The sequence below is a fragment of the Hippocampus zosterae genome, chromosome 16 (genome assembly GCF_025434085.1).
Source record: "Hippocampus zosterae strain Florida chromosome 16, ASM2543408v3, whole genome shotgun sequence".
NCBI classification, from domain to species: Eukaryota; Metazoa; Chordata; class Actinopteri; order Syngnathiformes; family Syngnathidae; genus Hippocampus; species Hippocampus zosterae.
This window is the reverse complement of record NC_067466.1, coordinates 16,039,286-16,062,465: the sequence shown is the minus strand read 5'-3', so window position 1 is coordinate 16,062,465 and position 23,180 is coordinate 16,039,286. Positions and strand designations below refer to the sequence as shown.

Here is a 23,180-nt window from a genome sequence, read left to right as displayed (position 1 = left end):
CTGGGGCGAGCGCGATGGCTTTGCTCGACTTTTTCTACCGCAAGGAGGCGGCACGAGGGGTCGGCATCGACGGGAGGTTTCAAGGTTCACGTCGTGTCGTTTTTATTGATGTTTCAAAATGTAGAATTTTAACATGAATAATTTGCTGTTCACACCATTGAAATAACAAGTACAATATTTTAGCATCAAAACAGACGTTTTGAAATATAATCTCTGAAAGAGCAACATACGACAACGTTTAATATGAAATAATAATCAACGTAAGTGGATGTAAAAATATATCTCAAGTCATTTTCATGAAATACAAAGTACAGTATGTACAACTTACGACTACTGGTCGTGCCTTTTTTTTAATATCACAAATAATTGTGCAGTAATAGATTTCATTGCAAAAATGATCTGGGGAAAAAACAAGTGACCCCTTTATGTCCAAATGTCTGCATCTTTATTGCACAACATTCCCATAAAATTGGGAAAAGGATACATTTCCAAGGAGACAATTGTTGAAAAGGTATAAATACATGGAAATGAATTGTACAGTCCACAAAAATAACTTAATCATATACAAAGGACGCTTTTAACACACGAACAACAAGCGCTAAACAACGTTAGCGGCTGTTTGGAAGCCTGCGATGACATCCTCATTTCCCCTTAAGACAAAAAGAATGAATGCGCTGTTAAAAAAAGAAAAAAACAAGAATAAGAAAAAGAAAAACAACCCTTTGTGAATTTTCCTACATTTTCTCGCAGTTACTCCTCACCGTGAACATGGTAGAAAAGGGTGACAATATTCAGCATTTTATGTTTTGGTTGTAAAATAGACACAGTGCTGATTCCTTGGCACGGAGAGTGGGGAGTAGGGAATGGTGGGGGGGGGGGGGGGGGTAGTCACATGTTGACTTCAGGGTTTTGGATGGGTTTTTTTCAATACATGACCTCAGGGTACTTTTGTGAATCGTGCATAAGATCAGAGGTAGCGTTTGGAAATTTTCGGAACCGGTTTCTCTTGGTACATATTTGAGTAAGAATAGTTGGGGCAAGTTTGGCTTGTAAAAAAAGAAAAATGGCATTCTTTTTTAGAAAGATTTGAGCACGGCTGGCTTGTTTTGAGATTGTACAGAAAAAGCACAAAATTGAATAGAAAATACCTCAAAGCATCTTTCTCGGCATTAAAAGTTAAAAATCAAGTACCAAGGAATGTGAAGGCCAACAGTGAAAAGAATATTTTTTTCGAAATGAAACGGCCAAGTCTCAATCCGACAAGTTAAAACATGATATTTTCAAGAAAAATAAAGTTCCTAATTAATAATAAAGTTGTAAATTTGAGATTTTTGTGTGTGTGAAAAAGTTTCATATTTTAAAAAAATAACGTACATTTGACTATTGTTCTATTTTAGAGGAGGAAAAAAAACTAATCTCACAAGAATGAAGTGGAAATTTAAGGAGGGAAAGTCTCCTTTTTATACAATCAGTAGGTTAATATTCTTTGTAAGATGACGATTTTTCAACCCCCCTGAAAATATGCATCTTATTTGTCATCAAAATAGATGTCTTAGTTCTCATTAGATTCTGATTTCACTCTTGAGTTGTATTATTTCGCTTCTTTTCAGTGTGGTCCTAACACTCCTTTCGAAGTGAAGTCTTTGGCTTGGTGTGTGAAAACAAAACAAAACAAAACAAAACAAAAAACTACAACATTCAAACAAGAGGCTCTTCCTTTCTTACCCAACTGCACCCTCCTGTGGTGCGTTGGGAGTACTGCACCTGTCAGCAGCAAACTGAGGTCCACAAAAGAAAAAACGAGGAAAAAGGAATCTGGGACGCGTTCCCTCCTCCTCACAGCAATATCTGGGCCACGTAGGGCGAGTGCGTGCTGGCCACGGCGGCAAGAAGCGGGAGGTCACTCGATTCGATTCTGAAATAAGCAAATGGCATCACACATCATCTGATCCAAAAATACACCAGTCCCCATCGCATGAAAACAATAACAGCAACAATAATGATATATATAATGGGTGCTCACCCTAAGACCATGCCCAGTTCTTTGACGTGGACTCTCTTCTGACCCTTCAGGTACTCCGCCAGCATCTTGCTCTTGAAGTAGATCTCCTGCAGGCGGTCCTCCAGGTGCATGATGCACTGAGGATGAAGGAGAGCCGTCACGATGTGGGCCGTCAAAATCGAGACTCAATATCGATTAGTGGTGAGTTTTGCTAGTTTTTCTGCAATATCAAGGTTTTCTAAATTCTCCAATTCCCGTCGTCTCAGATTGGCTAAAGTCTCCAAGATTTTCTTGAAGCTCAACATTTTTGAAGACTCGTGCTAAAAAAAAATTGTAGTTTTTTTTTTTCCTGAAATCTGCAGAGATTCTCTGAAGTCTCGCTCTTTGCACTTTTCTGAAGTTTCACGAGCTACTTTCCTAAAATCCTTGCACAGCCCTGAAACATTTTCTCATGTCACACGAGATTTGCTGAAGTTTCGTAAGACTATCTGAAGTCTCACAAAAGACAACGTTTGCTTCATTCCTTCCACAAATCTCGTGTTCCCGCCTCGAGATTTCAATTTGGACAAAATTCCAAAAATGGAACAAATATGGAAATTGGGAGCTGGTGTCTACGTTCATTTGATGTGTGCGTGCGTGCGCTGCGTACAAAGTTGGGGGACATGTTGAGCTTGTAGAGCTGCTGCGTGGAGTGCAGCAGTCCCGACACCAGGCTGGACACCAGCACCTCCTTGCCCAGCTTGCCCACGTCGGTGGCTCTTCTCTGACTGCTGGCCACCTGCACCGTCCACTTGTCCGTGTCGGCCACGATGCAAACGGCCTCGGCGATGGGCTCGTCCAACACCGGATGCTGCGTACAAAAACACCGAATATCATTCGACCGCTTCTTTCCTGAAGGGGTTCAACTCTACACATTTGGGGTACAAGGGATGGGCGAAATAAACAAATACCACATGTACACCTAAATGCGATAGGAATTCAAACCGTTCGCGGAGCCCATTTTGAGGTAGTAAAAGGTATTCTCTTTACCTGGACGGCGTGCGTGAGTTCGGCCAAGAGGCTCTGCCGTAGCTTGTCGTCGCTGGGCATCCCGTGCAGTACAAAGTCCGGCACGTAGGTGGGGCAGTAGCCGCCGAAAAGGGAGCGGCCAAAGTTGGCGATGGTTGGCTTGGAGTAGTTCTCCACCAGCTTGGAGCTGCCGGTACAAACAGATCTTTTCAGTTTGGATTTTGGATCATTGATGTGGAATTTGAGCAATGGAAATGATCCCATGCCAGTACATGGTGGAGAAAACCAGTCATTCGGGTCAAATCGGTTTGCAGCCAAAAGCAAGAGACGCTTTCGAGTTTAAATAAATACATAAATAAGGCCCACGGTATGACAAAATAAATACGTATTGATTGTCAATGTGTATATCGCTATACACGCAAACAATTTAAATGCGACCCACGGGATCACGTTTACATCCACGTGTTAGCTTAGAATTGCGAAGAAAAAAAAATGTAAATAAATATAAAAGAGGTACTTCACCTTGGGAAGGGAACCATCACCTCCTCCTGCCAGTCCTCCGTCTCCTCGCTCTCGCTGTCGCCCAGGGCGCTGTCCGAGCTCTCGTTGCGCGGGATCTCCCAGTCGTTGAGGGGCGCCACCTTGCACTTTTGGTCCTCGCCGCCGCCGCCCCAGTGGAGGACGGGCACGGACAGGACGAGTCCCTTGTCACACGAGTCCGTCGAGGCGCACCTGCACCTCCTCTGCTCGTCCGCCGAGTCGCTCGCGTTCTCCGCGCCGTCCCGAACGCCGCGGCCTGCCCCCGAGGGGTCCAGGAGGTCTTTGCGAAGGCCGGCCACAGTGCCGGCGGCCTCCTCCCGTTTGGCCACGTCGTCTATTGTCCTCGTCTCCACCGGGTTCTCTGGACAGAAGTACTCGTCGAACTGGCTGTAATCCGGAGCGTCGGGGTTCCACTGGGGAAGTTTGCTGGACACCCGCGCAAAAGGCGGGGGGTCCTGCGGCTGAAGATGGTGGAGCTTTCTGTGCTTATTCATGTCCTCCTCCACCTTCCTCCGCCGGCTCTCGGTGTCCGACTCGGGCGACATGGAGTCTCCTATGAGGAAGGTGACCTTGGTGGGCGGCTCCTCCGTCACGATGAGCGACATGGGGGCCGACATGGTGGTTCCGGGGGCGGTGTTCTTATCCGGAGGTTTCTTCTCCGGGGGGAAACCTAGCGGGGGGTCTCCGACAGGGTCCCTCCCCGAGCCCTCGTCCGCTCCACGTTCCCTCGGGGAGCACGAGCCCACGGGCTGCACCGTCTCCAACCGGGCTTCAACGGTCAGCGGGCTGCGGGACTCCCTGTGAGGCCCCTCGGGTTCCGCCGAAGTCCGGCAACCGTCGTCCCGGAGAGTCCCAATCGCTTGGCTGCGGTCCCTGCCGTCGTCCTCGCCCTCGTCCTCCTTCTCCGCCAAGTAGTCGCCGGCGGACTTGTGAACGGTCACCAGCACGTAGTCCGACTCCTCCACCTCGCCCTTGCGCAGCGAGGTGGTGATGAGCGAGCCGGGCATGACGATGGCCTCGTCCTCGACGTTGTCCAGCATGCGCGTCTCCAGCAGTTCCGAGCAGCGGATGAAGTACGTCAGCACGTAAAGGAGGCGCTGCACCAGCTCCTGACGCCGGCCCACCGCCACCGTGCGGGCCAGGCGCACCGGAGAGCCGATGGCGCCGTACAGGTCACCTGACAACACACGATGTGGCACGCTTTTCAGCTTCTTTTCTTCAGTTGCGCACAGCACAAAACTATTTCAACGTCACTTTTTGTGTGTGTGTGTGAATGGACTGCAGTTCTTGCGCCTATCCACTAGGTGTCCCCATCAATCTCCTTGCAGAACACACCCAACATGCAGCATGACAGGCATCTTTTTTTTTTCTTCTTAATTACCAATAATACTACATTAACAACAAAAGCCACATTTTGGAGTGTAATTAGCCACGCTTTTGAACAAAATTAATAGCCATTTTGTTTTAACGAGAAATTCACGACATTTTGTAAAAACATTCATTCATTCATTCATTCATCTTCCGAGCCGCTTGATCCTCACTAGGGTCGCGGGGGGTGCTGGAGCCTATCCGAGCTGTCTTCGGGCAGTAGGCGGGGGACACCCTGAATCGGTTGCCAGCCAATCGCAGGGCACACAGAAACGAACAACCATTCGCACTCACACTCACAACCAGGGATAATTTAGAGTGTTCAATCAGCCTGCCACGCATGTTTTTTGGAATGTGGGAGGAAACCGGAGCACCCGGAAAAAACCCACGCAGGCCCGGGGAGAACATGCAAACTCCACACAGGGAGGCCGGAGCTGGAATCGAACCCGGTACCTCTGCACTGTGAAGCCGACGTGCTAACCACTGGACTACCGGGCCACAATTAATGTATTTGTTGTTCAATACAGTCTACTTGCATTGGGGGCACCGAGCGCGGACAATGCGGACGTGTGTTGGCTTCAGCGTGACACTCTCGTAGTTTTATGACATTGATACATTCTGACAAATCGTCCCCGTCCGTCTCTTACCGAGCTGCGCCCACAGCGGGTTGTAGGGGTGCGTTTTGGACAGCATGTCCACGCTGGGCGACGAGTGCTTCTCTAGGAAGATCTTGATGGGCGGCTGGCCGTTGGGCATAACCGTGGGCACCCAAGCCAAGTGGTTGGTCAAGATGGCCGTCAGCAACGCCGGGAGGAACCTGCCAACGTCGCGAGACGGGACGGGTGAGCAGACAGGGAAGCCAACGGGTTCCCGAGGAGGGCTTGATCGCAAGTTGAAAAGGTCGAAAGCGGATAGTGACTAAAAGTATGTGCGCCCGCACGCACACATTCTTACGGCATGATTTACTTCTCGTTTCCAAACAAGCGTCTACTTCCCTTCCTGTCCCATGACTCCACTTTGACACGTTGGTCAGCTGGTCACATACCGCACGAGTTAACGGAAATGTGAGGAAGAAGATCATGTAATTGTTTTGTAAACATCAAATTTGAAGGAGGGGGCGGGTGGGGGTCTTTGAATTTTCATTCAGGGATTAAAATTTATATCAAAAACATTTGTCGCGAATTTTGAACGCCGTCATTTGCGAGTGTTAAAAATCAAGCGCGCCACTCAACTGGTTCTTGGAGGCCTGCTCCATCAGCATCGAGAACTCTCGCATGAAGAGGCTGCACAGGTGGTTCTTCTCCGACGCGCCCGACATCATGGTCAGCCACACGGGCTCGGCCACGCGGGGCATGCTGTACAGGTCGCATATGGTCATCCTGGAGGGGGTGGGGGGGGTGGGGGATGAGAACAGATGTGTCATTGTCTGAGAACAAGATCTCGCCGTGGAGACCCCCGTCCGACTCGCCCCGCTGCAAGAAGGCCGGGAGTTTCCGGGGGTGGGGGGGGGGTCAGGCACGTCTCGGCCGGACGCCAGGGTTGCGACGCGATGCTGGGAATCTCTGCGGTCCTGAGGAATGTCAAGCTGGGAAACACAGAGGTGCCCAAGAACCACCGACTGTTCGAGGTTGATTTAAAGCGGATAGAAGATCACGCTATGGCGTAGTACTTTAGTCCTGGAACCTTCGGTGGAACTCGGAACCGAAAATGTATTGTGGAAATGCAGAAAACGCACCCTGTATTTGCAAGTCATTAAAACCAATGTCTGCAACCAAAATAACTTTCAACCCGCCTTTAAAAAAACATTTTTCTCACCCGACATAGCCGCCTTTTGCGCTTTTGCCAAGGGCACGGCTTATCTTTGTCAGCATGCGTCGGCGTGCGCGCGCGTACCCGCGTCACAGCGGCGTGGGCATGCGAGGCTTGAGGCGTGTGGTGCGCTTTTGTCATGTTCCATGAGGTCAAAGGCACACAGTTAAAAAAAAAAAAAAAGGCAAAGGCCGGCGTGCTTAAATTTAGCCCCCGGCCTGAAGGTGAGATTGCGCAGGTATTTTCTTTGGGCCCCACTCTACTATTTGGAGGTCGAGCGCGGTGAGGGGTGCGCTAGATGATAGGGTTGCCACTCAGGTGGGCCGGTTGCCATCGGACATATGACTACAACACGCAGGGGACCTCAAGACGTGCTGCCTGTGTGTGTGTGGCTAGACAAGGTCCACTTTAACTCTCCTGTTATGTTGCGGGTCAAATTGACCCATGGTACAAAGGTGACATAACAAGGGGGGGTTGTGTGCATGCATGCCAAGTCAAAGCATTTATCAGACTTGGTCCAATGTAACCCCCCCCCCCTCTTTCACTGCGGGTCAAATTGACCCATTGTCCCAGTGCAAAGAAAAAAAAAGGTGACAGTGTGTGTGGTACAGACACTCAGATACAGATTAGGCCCACTTTAGCAGGCCTGTTATTTTGCAGGTCAAACTGACCCGATGTCCCCATGTGGAAAAAAAAAAACTGATGAGGTCCAATTTAGCCCCCACCCTCCCGGATGTTCTCCTGTAAAGAATGTGAGTGGCACAGACACTCACATCCAGATTAGGTTCACAATAGCACTTTTGCTTTGTTGCAGGACAAACTGAATACTGTCGTCGGAAAAGAAATCGGACAACACGTGTGCGTAGAGAGTCAAAGTATTTTCGGCACAAGCACGCAGACTAGGTCCACTTTATGGCTCCTGTCATTTTGACCCGTTGTAAAACGAGCAAACAAATAAGTAAATCAATATTTGGATCGGACTTTTTAAAAATTATTTCTGAATTTACAAACAAACTTGTTATCCGCCGTGAGTAAAACGTTTCTATCATGAGGTGACGTATAATTGGGCAACATAATTGGGCAGTAAAAAAAAAGGATCCCGCTCAAGTTTGTTTCTTAACAGGAAGTGAAGTCGCTAGTTCCTTTTTCTTTACCTTTTTCTTTTTTTTTTAATAGTCTTTAGAGGGTTTGGGAGCGATGCTAAGATGGCAACATTGACTGTGCTTTTTGGAAACTGTCTTCACTTTGTTTGCACTGACATTGTTACTGCAAGCAGCGCACATCAATTGAGATATTTGAAACCCACAGACCCCACCCCAAAAAAAAACAAAAAAAACGCAGCCAGACGACTGACGAGCGCTAACCTGAATTCGTTGAGCCCGTCCACCATGCGGCTGTAGGCCAAGGCCCTCTGGCTGGGATCAGCTGACCGCCGGCTCATCTTCATGGCCTTGGGAGAGGGTGACATAACACACACACACAATTTTAGAAACATGACACTTTGGAATTTATGAGACGGTGGGGATGGGAGGAATGTGATGTGAGCACAATGCTGAGCGAAAGTGCTGCGGGAATGTGACGCCGTCAAGTAAACGACATTCGTGAGTTACGGCCGAACGTCAATCACTGCAATAGGACAGCTGACGCTTTTATTTCAATGGCGCGGGACACAACATTAGGTACAGCTGGACGCACTCATCACTATGGCCGAATTAAGTCGGCCGCGGTCTTTCGTCATTGCTTTTTGCTCCTTTTTTTTTTTTCCTCCAAGAGGTGTCATTGTTGTCGTTTGTTATTTTTTTTTTCATTCATTCATTCATCTTCCTAACCGCTTGATCCTCACGAGGGTCGCGGGGGGTGCTGGAGCCTATCCCAGCTGTCTCCGGGCAGTAGGCGGGGGACACCCTGAATCGGTTGCCAGCCAATCGCAGGGCATTATTTATTTATTTATTTATAATTCTTAAAAAATTTATTTATTATTTATTAGCCTCCGACTTTTGCTTCATTCGTCGTGCAAGATGAGGCCAGAGTTTTGTAACTGCTCACGATGCCCGATTATGTATTCCAAAAAGAAAAATTTTTGAGTAGGGGGGAAAAAAAAAAAGAAAAATGGTATTCACCTGTTCAATGGCACCCTTGAGCTTGTTCATGTGGCTCTCAAAGAGCGGAAAGTGTGAGAAGAAGAAGTCCTGAAAGCGGCTGTTCTCCTCAGTGTTGGGCGACAGCGTGAAGATGACGCCGATGGCTATTTTCTTCTTGCGGGCCACCCCCAGGCTCTGCCCGCCGCTGTCGTCCGACATGTTGAAGCTCTCCTCCACCGACCTGGCGGGCACCACGGGATGATTTGGAAATTCCCCACTCCAAACGTCCATGCCATTTCACAATGGTTTCATTCATTCAACGGGTCTCACCAGCGCGGGAAGACGCCGTTCTCCAGGCTGGTGGTCTGACTCCGCCGCCACCGCCGCTGGTAGCTGGACGCGCAACTACTGGTCAGGGACGAGCTCGGCGACGGGAAGGGCGTGATCAAGAGACTGCTCAGAGATGCTATAGGAAGAAAAGAAGAAAAATACATTGAGTTTCTTAATGAGCCGAAAAATAAATAATAATAATAATAATTATAATAATAATGCATTTTATTTAAAAGCGCCTTTCATGCTACCCAAGGACACTGTACAGACAATAAGAAAATACAATGTAAAAATTAGTAAACGAGAGATTATATAAAAACAGGACATAAAATCATAAAAACATAAATAAATAAATAAAAGCCCCCCACACACACACACACACACACACACAGTGCCACCCAAACAAAACGCTTTACAGACGAGTGTTTGCCAACAGTGTAAGCGATTTAACAGCTTAGGCACGGCCGGACCAAAGATAGTCACGTTTGTGTAACCGTTCTTGACCTACAGCCCTCTTTTCGCCCGGCGAACGTACCCGATCGGGCGATGCCGCTGTCCCGTTCGTCGTACAGCCCTCGGCCCGGCATATCCATGGGGTGACTGTGGCCTGGCGAGAGGAGGAGCGGAGAGGAGAGGACGGTTCGAGAGTGAGGGAGAAAACAGAGGAGGGGGGGGGGGCACAAAAATATCATAAATCCACACAAAATTCAAAATGGTGGCTATTAGAATAGAAACAATCGGAGAGGCCATCTTCAATAGTAGTTTCAAAGGCTGGATTTCAACCACAGGATTGACCAAATCCCCTCCGCCCCTCATGCCAAATTTAAATATATACGAGGCTCTAAATATGTCTATTAATTTAGCAAGTTCTGAACATATTCAATACGCTACGTTACTGAAACTGCTCTCTGGCCATGCGGTGTACAATCCAGCCTTGTACAATCTGGACCCGCGTCATCACTTCCACGGCAACGCATCATGCAACACTCCACACATAGTACATGCAATAAAGGAGAAGGAAAAAAAAGTGCACTTCCCGCCTCGTATCATCCAGAAATGGGACTGATGACGCAACCAGCAAAAAGCCGGCGCTACGTGATCTTGGAATGGAATCATATCGACGACTTGCCATCATCAAGCATTTCACACCGCGCAACAAGAACAAGCACAGCAGTGTGTTGCTTGGCGTATGTAATCTAATTGTAACGTGTACGCAAAGCATTGCTCGCGCTCCAGGCGAGTGAAGAGAAAATAATTTCGCCCCACCCCAACCAAGAAAAAGTCACATAATCATCTGGTTAGTGCAAGCGTGCCAGTTAGCAAAAGGCTGCCTCTCACCCCCATTACACACCCATGCACACTTGTGTCCATCCCAGTGGCGATAGAACACATGCAGGCTTTCATGAGAGGCACATATGCCCCCCCCCCCCAAAAAAAAGGCCATCAAGTGTGCAAACACGACAGAAGCGGCAGGGAAAACATGCAAGTTGCATTCACTGCTGGCCTTGGTGTTGTTTTTTTTTTTTTTTTGCTTTGTAAGCGCCAACCTGAAAAGAAAGACGCGCTTTTGATGAGACGCAGCGGGCCTTGCTCAGAGAAGGCCCGTCGAGGGCTGCAGAGCTGAGAAAATCCTGGGCAGCACAAACACGGGATGGAGAGGAGAGACAGACAGACAGAGAGGGGGAGACGGACAAGGAAATAAATAAATAGATAATGTATTTTAAAATGCTTGTTAGTGAATGAATAGGAGGAGGAAAGTTGCCGGCCTCCTGTCAATCAGAGCAGACCTTACAACAAGGAGCTTTTTAGTCGAGCATGAACAACAAAACAGCGCAAAGACCTGCGGGAAGGCTGCCATCTGACAGAAAACCGCAACCAACGCGTAAGGCCCCAGTTTTGATTCGCACAAGTAGATTAGTTTTAGTTCGTAATTATTTGGAAAAAGTAAGAGAAGGAGGGCACACAAGAATTTGCTAACAGTTCTTCGCAGTATTGTTCCTCATACTGTCATTAGTGCTCATTCGCTGCCCTGTAAACCACTGTAATGACTAAAACATCCCAGTAGATGGCGGAGTTACATCGGACTGGCAACAAGCCTGGGCGGTGTCACAAAAATCGTCAAAATTCACAAAAGCATGTTTTGGGTCAGAAACCGGTGTTTTTAGTCAAACAGACTTTCTAAAGAACGGAAAAGGAGAGAATTTTTTTTGTAGCTCTACTCCTGACAGACATGACAACCAAATTTCATGTTGCAATGTGAAGCTGGCCTCAGGGCTGAATTTAAAAGAAGGGGAGGGGGGTGGGGGGGGACCTCCTCCAAAACACATTTTCCTCAAGATGAACACGCCTCATGGTGCCTGAAGCCCACGCGAGGGCTGTTGGTGTGTTGTTGCTATGGTTACCTATGTTCCCTAGGAGATTATTTGGAGGAGCGTTGTGATCGGGCCGCAGGGTGTTGCTGCTGTCCTGTGTAATGAACTCCAGACTGTCCTGTAACCTGTGAAAGAAGCAAAAAAAATCAAGAGATTCTATGGGCGGTGATTTAGATCATTATTACATCGCTGGGGGAGGTGTTCTTGTACTCATGACATTGTGAGGACCGGCATGAGTTTTTAACCAACAGAGTGAGGACATTTGTGTGTGTGTGTGTGTGTGTGTGTACTTACGTATTGAGGCTGCCGTACACACTGCCTCCCGTCCAGGCTGTGAACACCTTACTCAGCATCAGCTGAGGCGGCGACCTGACGTGATGAGGGCACGCTTGTAAGGCAGATAACGATGCACACTCTCTCATCATCAAAAATGCATCCTTTCATCTTACCTGATCTGGTGTATTTTCAGCGTGGAGCCTTTGTAGCTCATGGCCACCGATCCAAACATCATTTCCCCCAGCATAACCACGTCGGACGAACACCTTGAACCCTATCAACGTACGCCGGTGTAAACGATTGAGGAGGCGTTCCTTCGGCAATGAGTGTAATGGCACTACCTGGAAGCGGAGTCCCTGCTCTTTGGTTTCCCTGGAAGTCTCTGACGCGCAGGAGGACGAGGAGCTGTCCAGGGAGCTGCTGCTGCCCCCCGTCGGTCGAAGCCGGCAGCATTTGCCGAACATCTTCACCTGGCCCTCCGTGCTCTGTGGCGGTACCATAAGGGCAGCGGGTGAGATCATTACTGCGAAATTTGCATTTGTTATTATTTTGATATTGTGACATTCCCTAAAAACATCGCAATATGACGTTGGGAGGCCATGTCGCTAGTTCAAATCAGCGAAAATATCATATTGTGCGTGTCTTTAGATGCAAGTGAGTTAAAAAAAAAAAACTCCACTTTTTCCACGTCACACAATTAAAGCGATTGCACGATAGAAATCGACGACAACAAGAAACAACAGAGTCAAATAAGTCTCCGGCGCACACTGTCGCACAATGGACGTGTTGTGGAGTTGCGCCGAGGAATTAAGGCGAAAGCGCCTCTGGGGGCAGTCGTTCATGAGAACCGCCACCCTGCACAATAGAAGTCAGCAGAACAAATAGAAAGAATGGCGTCAAGTCAAAACAGCATGGATGCACGTCGAAAGCCTATCTGAAAGCAGCCTGTGTGTCATGTGCTTCTTGACTCTGCTTGTTCGGGGAGGAATGCGTGTGCGTGTGTGTGCATGTGTGTGTGTGTGTGTGTGATTTGTGTACACAGAAGCCAGCAGCATGTGATAGCCAGTCATATGACTCTTGCGGGAACTCGTGAGCGAGCGAGAAAAGCAGCACAACGATCATCGCCGCCGCCACCAACACCACCCCCCCCCTCCTGCTCTCTCTCTCTCTCTCTCTCTCCCCCCGTCGCTCCCTCACCACCTTCATCTTCCCTCACCCTGCCCTTTTCCCCCTTACTGTAGCAAGCTTTGCAATTCCGAGGTCGCATTAGCAACGGAGGAGGGCGTCAGTTACATTCAGTTACTCTGTAAAACAGACCACTTGCACACAATAGAAATCAACACGCAGACTATAAATATTACACACAACCCCACCCCAAAAAAAAAAAAATAATAATCCATGACACGCCCAGTCACACATGCGTAGATTGGGCAAGTCAAAATGAAGGTGGCATGTCATTTCGCCAATTACTGCCACAGCAACATGATGACAAAAAAAAAATACCCCCACCCCCTGCCAAAAAAAGAACTAAATGATACCGCCACAAGCCAAAAAACACACCAAATCCAATCATAGGACTCACGGCAAGGTGGGGGTCATCCGTGCCCCTCTTCTTGGCATTGGAGTCAAAGAGGACGTTGCGGCCACGCCTCTCGCAGTCCTGGTATACGATCAGCCGGATGTGACCGGGCTCCAAGTGGGGGACTGGCCAGCTAGATGGACAGACAAAGAGCGCTCATTAAGTAGGCCTTGAAGACCTTGAAAAATAACATAAATTTCAATATTGCGATTCAATTGGTTATTTTATGAGGTCCTCTTTCAATGTATTTTTGTCGGCTGCTACCGCCCAAGTGATAGCATACATATGGGGCATATTAGTCTCCACTATTGAAACTCGGAGCCGTTTTTACCCGTGCGGGGGGCTTTTGCCAGGCGACTGGCGCCAACCGGGGTTGATCCGGAGAAGTATGGGGATGTGTGCTTTCGAGACAAACGATGCCAAGCTACAATCGGTCTGGCGCGTGGCTGTCCTTCCACATAGTCCGGGTAATCCCAGTGCTTTTGAGGAAACTCGGTGTGTGTGTGTGTGTGTGTGTTTCCCGGTGCGTGTTATTTAGGAGCAGCTGTAAAGATGACAGCGGGAGGCGACGTAAAAATAAAAATAGCGCTTTTATCAACAGTGTGGGATTGTCGCGGTTAAACCTCGAGAATCGTCGGCAGTAGTCGTTTGAAAATGATGAGACAATGCGTTCTTATGCGGATTTACTCAGAAAGAGCACAAATAAAACACAAAAACTTTTCAGAGCGAGGCTTTCAAATGACAGTTTCCAGTGAGCGATTATGTTTCCAAGCCCCCCCCCCCCCCCCCCCGGGGATCTTGTTTAAAGCCTTGGTGACGGTTTCTAACAAAGGTTAGGATTTAGAATTAAGTATACGCTTTCAAACGAGGGGTCCAAACACACAAAGTGCTGCCACTGCAAAACACGTGCCGAGGAAAGGACAGGTCACGTCACGCAATCTTTATTCGAGGTTGTCAAAACAAAGTCGGTGGCCATACCGAGGCCTCCTCGCGCGGCGGAGTTGAGTGCTTATTCTCTGCAAAAGCCAATCATGTGCTCATTCACCTTTGCTTCCACTTGCGAGTCGATGAGAACGCTCGAGCTCGCCGTCATGTGATGACGTGCCTCGGCCAAAGCTCTAACCTGAGCGGCTTGCCGAGTAGCTACGCTGCCGCATTAACACGGCGGCGTGCTTGCACTCGGGGAGGATTAAACCGCTACGGGGACAAGTTGGCAGCACAACCTCAATTAGGTGCAAGGGCCCCATGGGCCAAAACGACACGACAACATTCTCCGTGTGTTTGTGGGGAACGGGGACGGCGTGTTGGGAATGCTATTCGGCTCGCACCAGTAGAACTGGGGTTTGGAATGAGGGGTGGGCGTGGATTTATATCACTATAAGGATTGTCACCCGCACACGAGCTAATACAGCTCAAAGGACACGGAACCACAGTTTTGAATGGGTGAAGTAAGCTCTAGAAAAATAGAAATGAGACAGAGTGGGGGCGGCCCGGTAGTCCAGTGGTTAGCACGTCGGCTTCACAGTGCAGAGGTACCGGGTTCGATTCCAGCTCCGGCTTCCCTGTGTGGAGTTTGCATGTTCTCCCCGGGCCTGCGTGGGTTTTCTCCGGGTGCTCCGGTTTCCTCCCACATTCCAAAAACATGCATAGCAGGCTGATTGAACACTCTAGGTGTGAGTGTGAGCGTGGATGGTTGTTCGTCTCTGTGTGCCCTGTGATTGGCTGGCAACCAATTCAGGGTGTCCCCCGCCTGCTGCCCGAAGACAGCTGGGATAGGCTCCAGCACCCCCCCCCGCGACCCTAGTGAGGATCAAGCGGCTCGGAAGATGAATGAATGAATGAATGAATGAGACAGAGTGGGTGAAGGAAGCATGAGTGCACCCAGTCGGGGCACCTCTTGGGCATGTAACAAGCCCAGTAGACTTCGGGCAACTCGCTCTGGGATCGGAAGACTTTGAGACAGGAAAATTTATTGGGGCAGACTTTGGGAGGCTAGCTTGAGTATGACCGTTCCAGGAAAAGATTCTTTTGGGTGGACAACAATCCGAGTAGACTTCGGCGGTTGACTCTGAGGCACAAAAGAACCAGACGTTGGTAGTTGAGACAAACCCAGTGGAGGCCACTCTTGAGCAGGCGCAAACTTCAGATGGGCTGGGTGGTCCAGATTTGTATACATTTCTCCTCCTGATCCAAGCGCTCAGAGTGCTAAGTGTGTGACATAATGCCTACTTGGCCCACACATCATGAGCTCAAATAACACGTTACGGGCCCCCGCCCGCAGGTCAGTATCCACCTCTTGTGTGTAAGATAACACACCAGGCATTTTAGTCAAGTCACATGCCTCTGTGTAAGTTGGCCCCGCTTATTTGGCTCGAGTCACCGCAAACGTACATAACGTTCACTTTCACTTTGACTCAATAGCTAACCAAAGCCATATTCATTCGAGCAAATGCCCATGCCTTGTTCCAGTTTCTAGTTGCTCGCGCGTGTTGAATAGCCTTCGCGGAATGCTTTCCGTTTGTGTCGATCCCTAGTGGCAAATTCTACTTACCATTAGCGGAATCATGTTATCATCATGTTAGCAAAATGCTAAATGTCAATCGCGAGTTCCAAACGTGAGCTGCTAGCCTTCACGGAAAACATGACAACCATCCCATCGTTTTGAATCTTAGCTAGGAGCAGATTGTCAAACATCGCTCCCTTGTCCAGAATTTGAGCTACTAGTGTTACCTGAATGGAATTAATTAGCGCAATGCCTAATGTCTTTCCCTTGTTCCAAATCCTAGCTAAGAGCAATCATAAATCAGATGCTACTTTGGGGAGTTTATCACCAGTTTGCGTGTTTGACATAGATTGGTAAGTAATCCATTCTGTTTGAACAAGAGTGGCGCTTGGCACAAAACAAATTTTGGAGGTAGGAAAAAAAAAAAGTACAGGTACGCATGAGCTAGCATAGCGACATTTGTATTTCTGGTGGGGTATGAACATAATTTTTTCATAGGATTTCCTCCTAAATCCTGGCAAGTGGTTGTTTACAGATTCAGGCAGATTCTCTGCGCAATGTGGAGATAGCGAGTTGACTGCCGCCTTTGTTTTGAAGATGGCAGTGAGAGGACAGAGCCAAAAGATGACACAAAGACATTCTGTCAGCTGCTCTAAACAACAGCCAACAATTATTTTTTTTTTAACTCAACAGTAACGGGAGTAGACAAAGCAGGGCTGGCCAACTAATCGATTTCCAAGAGATGTGAGGAAATCGGGTGACACGGGAATATGGAGCGAAAGCAATTGACATTTTATCCGAAGGTCACGTCAGCCAACCCGTGACAAAGTAACAAGACGGGGGTCACCAGAGTACATAAAAAGCACAACTGGCAGCGTGTGAAAGTGAGGAAGCGGTGATGCGGCGGAGAACTTGTGACTGTCACAACGCGGCGAATCATTCAGAAAAGTGGCTCATGACTTCATGAGCGTCACTTACTTGCTCTGCTGGCTCAAAAAAAAATAAATCTTGATTTGGACCACCGTCAACTAAGTAGTAGTTGCTTTACCTTGATGGATTGAATCCCCCCCCCCCCCCGTCACAGATATGAACTACATCCAAGCCAAATGGTAGAGCCAAGCATGTCAATCAGGCTGTCTGACAGTCAAGACAAATCACAGCCATTAGCAGCTCCTACCTGGGCATCGTTGTGACTGTGCCAGTGTTTCCCCGCGGGCGCTTTGGCCCCCTTCTAAGCTGCCTCTCTGCGCTCGCTCAGCCTCTAAGAATAACGGCCGACTAGATTCACACAACATGAGACATGTCAGGTGATTGCAGCGCGAGCGGCAGGCATGGAGCGGCGGTGTAACGACATACTGCTGACTGGCTCTCCTCCTCCCTTTCCCTTGTTTACAGCCTCTTTCATGCTGCCCATCAAAAAGTGGCTTTTTTGCTGTTCTGTATTAAAGGTACAGTAACCGAGAGAAAAAAATGGAACATTACGAACGGGGATGGGGCGGGGGGGACGTCGGGGAGTGTTTTGGGGTTTATGAAGTAGCTCTACAAATTACCGTAATGGGTTCCTCTGGGAAACCTAAAAAAATTGAGAACCCCTGTATTGCAACATCCATGACTCCAAAATCCGCAGACCAAGAAAGTGCCGGGCCTGCTCACTTGGCAGCTTGACTCCACTGCTCTGACGTCAGCAACAGCCTGCTAACTGACCTCAAAGAGCTTTCACGCGAACGCCGCCGCCACTGCCGCACTTGTGAGTGCGCATTTGTGCTGCCCGGATGGTTACATAAATACCTCCTGCGACATTCCTCCGGACCCATCTCAGCCTCATTTATGAACTTGGCACATGGGTCCGCTTTAAAAAAAAAAAACAAATGTGGCCCTTATTCACTCAAGTTTGCTCATCCCAGGCCATTGCGATGCAACTGTGGACTTCCCGCCCTTGCAGAGTCGAACTCTCCCCTATTAGACGGACTTGCCTCGAGGATAAAAAAAGCAGAGCACCCGACTACCTGCATATCTGCCGGTAGTCGAAAGACATTTTCCCATGAAGCGCACCTGCATTCCTGCAATCACATGAGCGTTGGGGAACCAGTTCAATGCAATGCTCTAAGAAGCTTCTTCATCGTTGTTGTCTTTCGATATTTGTTTACTTTAGAGAGAAGCCGAAAGACAACCACGGACTGTCAGAGATGCTAAAAATGATAGCACCGATAATGGAAAATTCAAATGCTGCTATTTGACGTTTTGCAGCTTTTACGATAAATTGTGTTGTTACACCAAACGGGAAGTTTTGCCGTTTCAATCATTTATCATCGTGAGTACAGTCTCACTCTTCCAACGAATTAATTTTTTAGGCGCTGTTGGCCAGGAAGCCGAACCGGTGCAGAAACTTTGGCATCCATTTTAAATAACCCTTGGTCAATTTGATACCTCCTTATCATGACCCTGCACTTCAGAGAACCCAGAGCATGACCACTTTAAATAACCCTGAAAGCAATTTGACAGCCTCCATAGTCACACACAAAAATATATCCTGTTTGTGTTGTGACTTGTACACATGCGCGCGCACATACACACACACATAGGCCGCAGTTGACAGGCCTGTGATTGATGCAAGCCTCACATGACACGCCGAGTTATGCAAGTATGTACGCTGTTCCGAAACCGGAGCCTTTTCGCATGCCAACTTCCAAGAGAAAAAATGGACGCTATAAATAAATCGGATGTGAGGTTTTTTTTTTGGGGGGGGGGGGGGTAAAAGTCATGTCAATCGCATGACCCCCGATTCATGTGATTTATGTTCCTCAGCAGTTAGCGAGCAAATTTCGGACCAGAATCCAAAGGACGATCCGTGTAGTATGCCACCTGGGGTCATGTGCTTTAATCAGAGAAACGGGAGAGGAGTCAGGGGTCGGCCAAGCCACCGCCCCGGCTGGTATTCCGCAGGGCTTGAGCGAGAGAAGACGTGCCGTCTGACGGCCTCAGTTTGCCGTGGCATAACGCCGACAAAAGTCGCAACGATCTAAGACCAGATTAGACCCCCGAGTGCAGCCAATAGTCAGTGTCATGCGACGGACAACGTGAAATTATCGTTACTGCCGTATTTAGTGTCTCTGACTCTTTCAGCTTCGACTTCATCAATTGTCCTTCTTCGTTGGTTTACTGTTCAAAGGACGAGAGGCAGCGACCACTGTCGGACGCTAAATACAGTAGAAAGAATTACATCTCGGGAGGCCTCACCATGCCCGAAAAACCTGCTGCGATTCCAAACGCAAGCCCTCAGTACTAACTTTGGAAAGGTAAAAATATTTAGACCCCGACTCAGGTTTTACAGGTCTATCATGACAGGACGCACAAAAAAAAAATAATTGAAAAGACGCAGGGTTAGGTTTGGACAGAAACTCGGCCCTGGTATTTTAGCTGAGACAGGACCCGTGGGCGCACACGAATACAACTTGGAAGTAAATTGTTTTTTACTGTTTGAGGTCCTATTATGATCATTCTGATTATGTGACTTTTGCCTTACAATATGCAACAGAGAAACCAATTACAAGTGTGTTCAGGCTTCAAGAATTAAACCTCAACTACTGTCGTGACTCACGCGACTCGTGAGCGCCAGACGAATACAAATAATGTGACGTCACAGTCTAAAAATCATCCATGACACTGCATCGACAACCGGCGGTCCCGTACCCTTTTTTAGTGGCATCGTGCACCGCCGCCCCGCGCTTCACACGTAATGACGTCACGCACGCCAGCCGCGACGGGCACGTTCCGCACGTCGACACCCAAGACAGTAGCACGAGGTGCACTTTGAACCCATTCGAGTTTACGTCGTCGCGCATCGTGAGAAACGACAACAAAAGCGCCACGCGCATCACACACACTCAAGTGGGATGTGTTTGAGGCGAAAGCAACAGTTAACTTAGGTCTCACGTCGAGTATTTTACGGAAGACTTGAATGGCATCAAACACGATATCGTCTGAGTTAGCTCAGCTAGCTGCCACCCACCCCGCCAAACAGGCTTAAACGCGTCGCCGACTTACTAGCACACGTTATTGACGTTGAACCAAAACCAACCTGTCAAAATGAGTACCACACAGCGTGATAGCATTTACACAGTTAGGGAGGGAATAAGTGGCGTTACTGCCCTCGTTACGCACACAGCCGTCCACATGAGCTACCTGAAAGCTGGCTCCTCTTTGTTACATCTCTGCGGAGGCGGTGAAAAAGCGCTCTTCTTGTTGAAAAGTTTCTGAAAGAGAGTCGGAGGCATTCTTATAACGAAGAGGGAGGAAGAAAAGACATGAGTCCGTTTTCCTGTTCTTTTTTTTTCAAATTCACAAACGAGTCTTTCTCCTTGCAACTGTCTCCATGGGTGTCTTAGTCATATGACAGGCATTAGTCACGGGAGCCGCTTGGCAACTAACCTGCCCCTTCCTTTTTTTGATTGGCCAAGCGGGCGACGGAATTATCTGATTGGCTGGCTATTCTTGGCCCGCGCACCACGTGGTCATCTTTGTATGTCCCCCACCACCTCCAGTGTTGATGTTTTGTCGGGATTCCTCGGACACGTAAACGTGTCATCGTTTTTTTTTAATTAACATAAATCCACCAGAGAAGAGCTTTCGTGACAACGAATGAAAAGGAGACATATACAGACATTTAATTTGTTTATTCATGACCAATTTTCTGACAATCAAGGTAGCTTTAAATTCTTTCAGTGGTTACACTGGCCCGGAATGAATAAAACCGAACTAAACTACAGTACGTACATAACGCATAACGCATGTGGAACAGCAACAAGAAACTCCTGTTAGGAAGTTGCAAGTCTGACCTCTAGTGGCTATTTTTTCTTTTCTGTCTTCTGGTTGTTTTTTTTTTGTATTTTTTTTTACACCCACCAACCGCTGCCTTTCGAAATGGGCCAATCCGAGTGCAACGAGATATTTGGCATCACGGCACGGATGGTTGTACGAATAGACCTGTGAGTCTCGCATGCCGTTCTCGGACTTGCTGAAAGAACTCCTTCCTGTTGGAGGAGGAATTAAAGCGGAAAAACATGACCTCGTCGTCCCTTTTGGAATCCTCCTTCTCACACGGCATCGGTGTAATCTTCTGCACGGTAACCAGAGGAGTTTTGAAGCGCAGCACCTTCCTGTACGAAACGAGCTTCCTGGGGACGGGAGACTGAAGACATGCGAACAAAGTTGATTTGTGAAATCGTACACGCATTATTGCTCCTGCTTTTACAAGAGACAATGTGCATTCCCCCCTCACCGCATTTTAGAACAGTACCCCAAAAGCAACATTTGTTTTATTAGATAAGATAACCTTTATAAGTCCCACACTGGGGAAATTTGCAATTTTGTTGGCATGAGATTCTTACTTTCCGTGACTTCCCATTCAAGCATTCGTCTGCAGAGCGGATCACTGAAATGATACAAAACTCACTCAAAATGACAAAATGAATCACTGAGTGGATTACTGTTGTTAAAATGATGACCATCATTTACCAGAATGAATTTGAGGAGCATGTGTAGTTGATCCATGGTCACTGCCCAAATTAGATACCATGTTTGAGAAGAACATGTTAGTGAATTAATTGTGAATCGGGGAAAGGGAAGACGGGTACATCACCTTATCTGGTCATTTGTGTTGACCAAAATGGAGGTGGCGTCTGAAAACAGAAGAATGGCATGATATAACCCAAGAACATTTTCAAATCCCTACAATGGATGCTTCTTGAATTGAAGACACATTGCTTTCCTGGCTGTAATCCGCCTTGATATAACATCTTCTTCAGAGTTATTCAGACCTAGACTGGTGGTATAGTTGTATAGTCACTGTAGTTGTACTCGCCTAAGCCTCAGTGTAGGTCTCCTGCGAGCAAGCTTTACTCACCGAGGACAGTCGAGACATTGGGAGCCTGGTAATTGTGGATACTCGCTGCGTGGCTGCTGCCCAGCAAGGTAGAGTTCTTCACCTGGGAGTGCCGGATGCCCAACAGCACGGGGATGGCGGCTTCCTCGGTGAAGAAATCAAACGAACTGGCTGCGGATAAGTGGGGAAGATTAAATCAATGAAAGCAATTTTTCGTTTGTCACTTGGGCGACTTCAGACTTACTATAACTGTCATGTCTGAAGGTCTCTGGGGAAAGAATATTGCTGGAGGTTGAGGAGTCCCAGATGTCGCTGTCGTCTGAGGAGTCCTTTGAGGTCTCAACTGATGTCGTTGTCTGCCTAGTTTGACATGGGGAAGGACTCACCTGACAGCCGGCACAACCCGAAGCGAAATGGTCAACCCTCTCAGCTGCTGCTGATGAAGGCGAAATAGGGCAGACGTTGTTGGTGGAGGTTGGCTGAAAGTGGGATTCGCATTGCAAAGGGCTACTGCTGGTCTGCAGAGATAAAAAGACAACATATCAATCCCCTGTCAAGACCGAACAAGACAGCCACCCAACACATGCATTTTGTCATCAAAATTATTGTTTTTACATATGGGAAAATACTTTAGTTGGGGTTCAAAATAGAGTTCATTGAACATATGGGTACTGTTTTGGATGCAAAACGGTCGAAAATGGAGCCTGAAAGACATAGTTTTACATTTTTCCCTTCTGAAAAGGTACAAAATGGAGTCAAAAATGCATCCCTGAACCTGATTATATTTTAGGATTTAACGTCAATGATACAAACGTGTGTAGTACTTGTTAGGGGTGGGGGGAAAGTATCAAGTTAGTATCGTTCCAATTTTAGGTCAACAAAAATGGAATAGGTACAAAAAGGACAACAAATTTAATACTAACGTAATCATATTACTCACCCGTACGTTTCCACTTCCTTCACTGGTGCTGCCTTCAGGCTCGTGTTCTGGTATTTTTTCGTAAATTTTAAATGGCAGACATGCCCTAGCTTGGGGTCAATTACATGTATTTTATTTACAGGTGATATTTCGTCGTGTAATTCGCGACAGAGCTTTTCTTACCACGTCGCCGTCTCTGAGGCACCTTTAAAGGCGTGTCTTCCTTACAACGGGGCCTCGTTTTAAACATTTTGTGAAGCAAATAAATAATGAGCTGACACGTTGAATTAAACGGTCAAGTTGGTGCTAGCTGAGCTCAACTCATGGCTAACGTCAACCTCCTGACGGTAAGAGTCATGACTCGGCGTGGCTGAGAACCCCCCAAAAAACACGTATAATAAACATATACAGTTATTAATTAAAAAAATTATGTGTGGGTGGGGTGGGGGTGCTAATATTCAATACGTCTCTTGTCCTTAACTGGCCTGTCAATTAGGTATTACTTTGTAAAC

The 23,180-nt window shown here is 47.8% G+C and overlaps 2 protein-coding genes across 3 annotated transcripts; both read right to left on the bottom strand.

The window, feature by feature from the left end:
• Positions 1-422: 422 nt before the first annotated feature.
• LOC127588756 (folliculin-interacting protein 1-like) lies at positions 423-20,246 on the bottom strand. 2 transcript variants are annotated; one of them, XM_052047607.1, is made up of 18 exons: positions 20,051-20,246; positions 13,369-13,498; positions 12,128-12,271; positions 11,960-12,060; positions 11,805-11,879; positions 11,541-11,635; positions 10,686-10,769; positions 9,674-9,745; positions 9,139-9,274; positions 8,848-9,049; positions 8,092-8,177; positions 6,151-6,297; positions 5,566-5,735; positions 3,533-4,727; positions 3,032-3,197; positions 2,652-2,852; positions 2,024-2,139; positions 423-1,915 (listed from the first exon to the last, which is right to left on the bottom strand). In XM_052047607.1, the coding sequence occupies exons 1-18, from the start codon at positions 20,140-20,142 to the stop codon at positions 1,837-1,839; spliced, it is 3,291 nt and encodes a 1,096-aa protein (XP_051903567.1). In that variant the 5' UTR covers positions 20,143-20,246; the 3' UTR covers positions 423-1,836. The 2 variants fall into 2 exon arrangements, with proteins under 2 accessions (XP_051903567.1, XP_051903569.1); XM_052047609.1 differs by lacking the exon at positions 10,686-10,769 and having other exon boundaries at positions 20,051-20,245.
• A 495-nt stretch (positions 20,247-20,741) lies between these two features.
• On the bottom strand, positions 20,742-23,065 carry LOC127589014 (uncharacterized). The gene is made up of 8 exons (XM_052048075.1): positions 22,852-23,065; positions 22,690-22,778; positions 21,994-22,267; positions 21,771-21,920; positions 21,507-21,546; positions 21,383-21,423; positions 21,256-21,299; positions 20,742-21,056 (listed from the first exon to the last, which is right to left on the bottom strand). Exons 1-8 carry the CDS (start codon positions 22,916-22,918, stop codon positions 20,823-20,825), a joined length of 939 nt encoding a protein of 312 aa, XP_051904035.1. The 5' UTR covers positions 22,919-23,065; the 3' UTR covers positions 20,742-20,822.
• Between the last annotated feature and the right edge of the window lie 115 nt (positions 23,066-23,180).

What these genes read in the sequence shown, in the direction of transcription:
- LOC127588756 (XM_052047607.1), bottom strand. Translation starts at nt 20,142, where the DNA reads ATGCCTCCGACTCTCTTTCAGAAACTTTTCAACAAGAAGAGCGCTTTT. An exon ending in AACGGCGTCTTCCCGCGCTG is followed by an intron (nt 9,050 to 9,138) that starts GTGAGACCCGTT and finishes GGTGCCCGCCAG; the next exon opens with GTCGGTGGAGGAGAGCTTCA. An exon ending in GAACTGGGCATGGTCTTAGG is followed by an intron (nt 1,916 to 2,023) that starts GTGAGCACCCAT and finishes TGCTTATTTCAG; the next exon opens with AATCGAATCGAGTGACCTCC.
- LOC127589014 (XM_052048075.1), bottom strand. Translation starts at nt 22,918, where the DNA reads ATGTTTAAAACGAGGCCCCGTTGTAAGGAAGACACGCCTTTAAAGGTG. An exon ending in AAGGAAGTGGAAACGTACGG is followed by an intron (nt 22,268 to 22,689) that starts GTGAGTAATATG and finishes TTATCTCTGCAG; the next exon opens with ACCAGCAGTAGCCCTTTGCA. An exon ending in CTTCAGACATGACAGTTATA is followed by an intron (nt 21,921 to 21,993) that starts GTAAGTCTGAAG and finishes ACTTATCCGCAG; the next exon opens with CCAGTTCGTTTGATTTCTTC.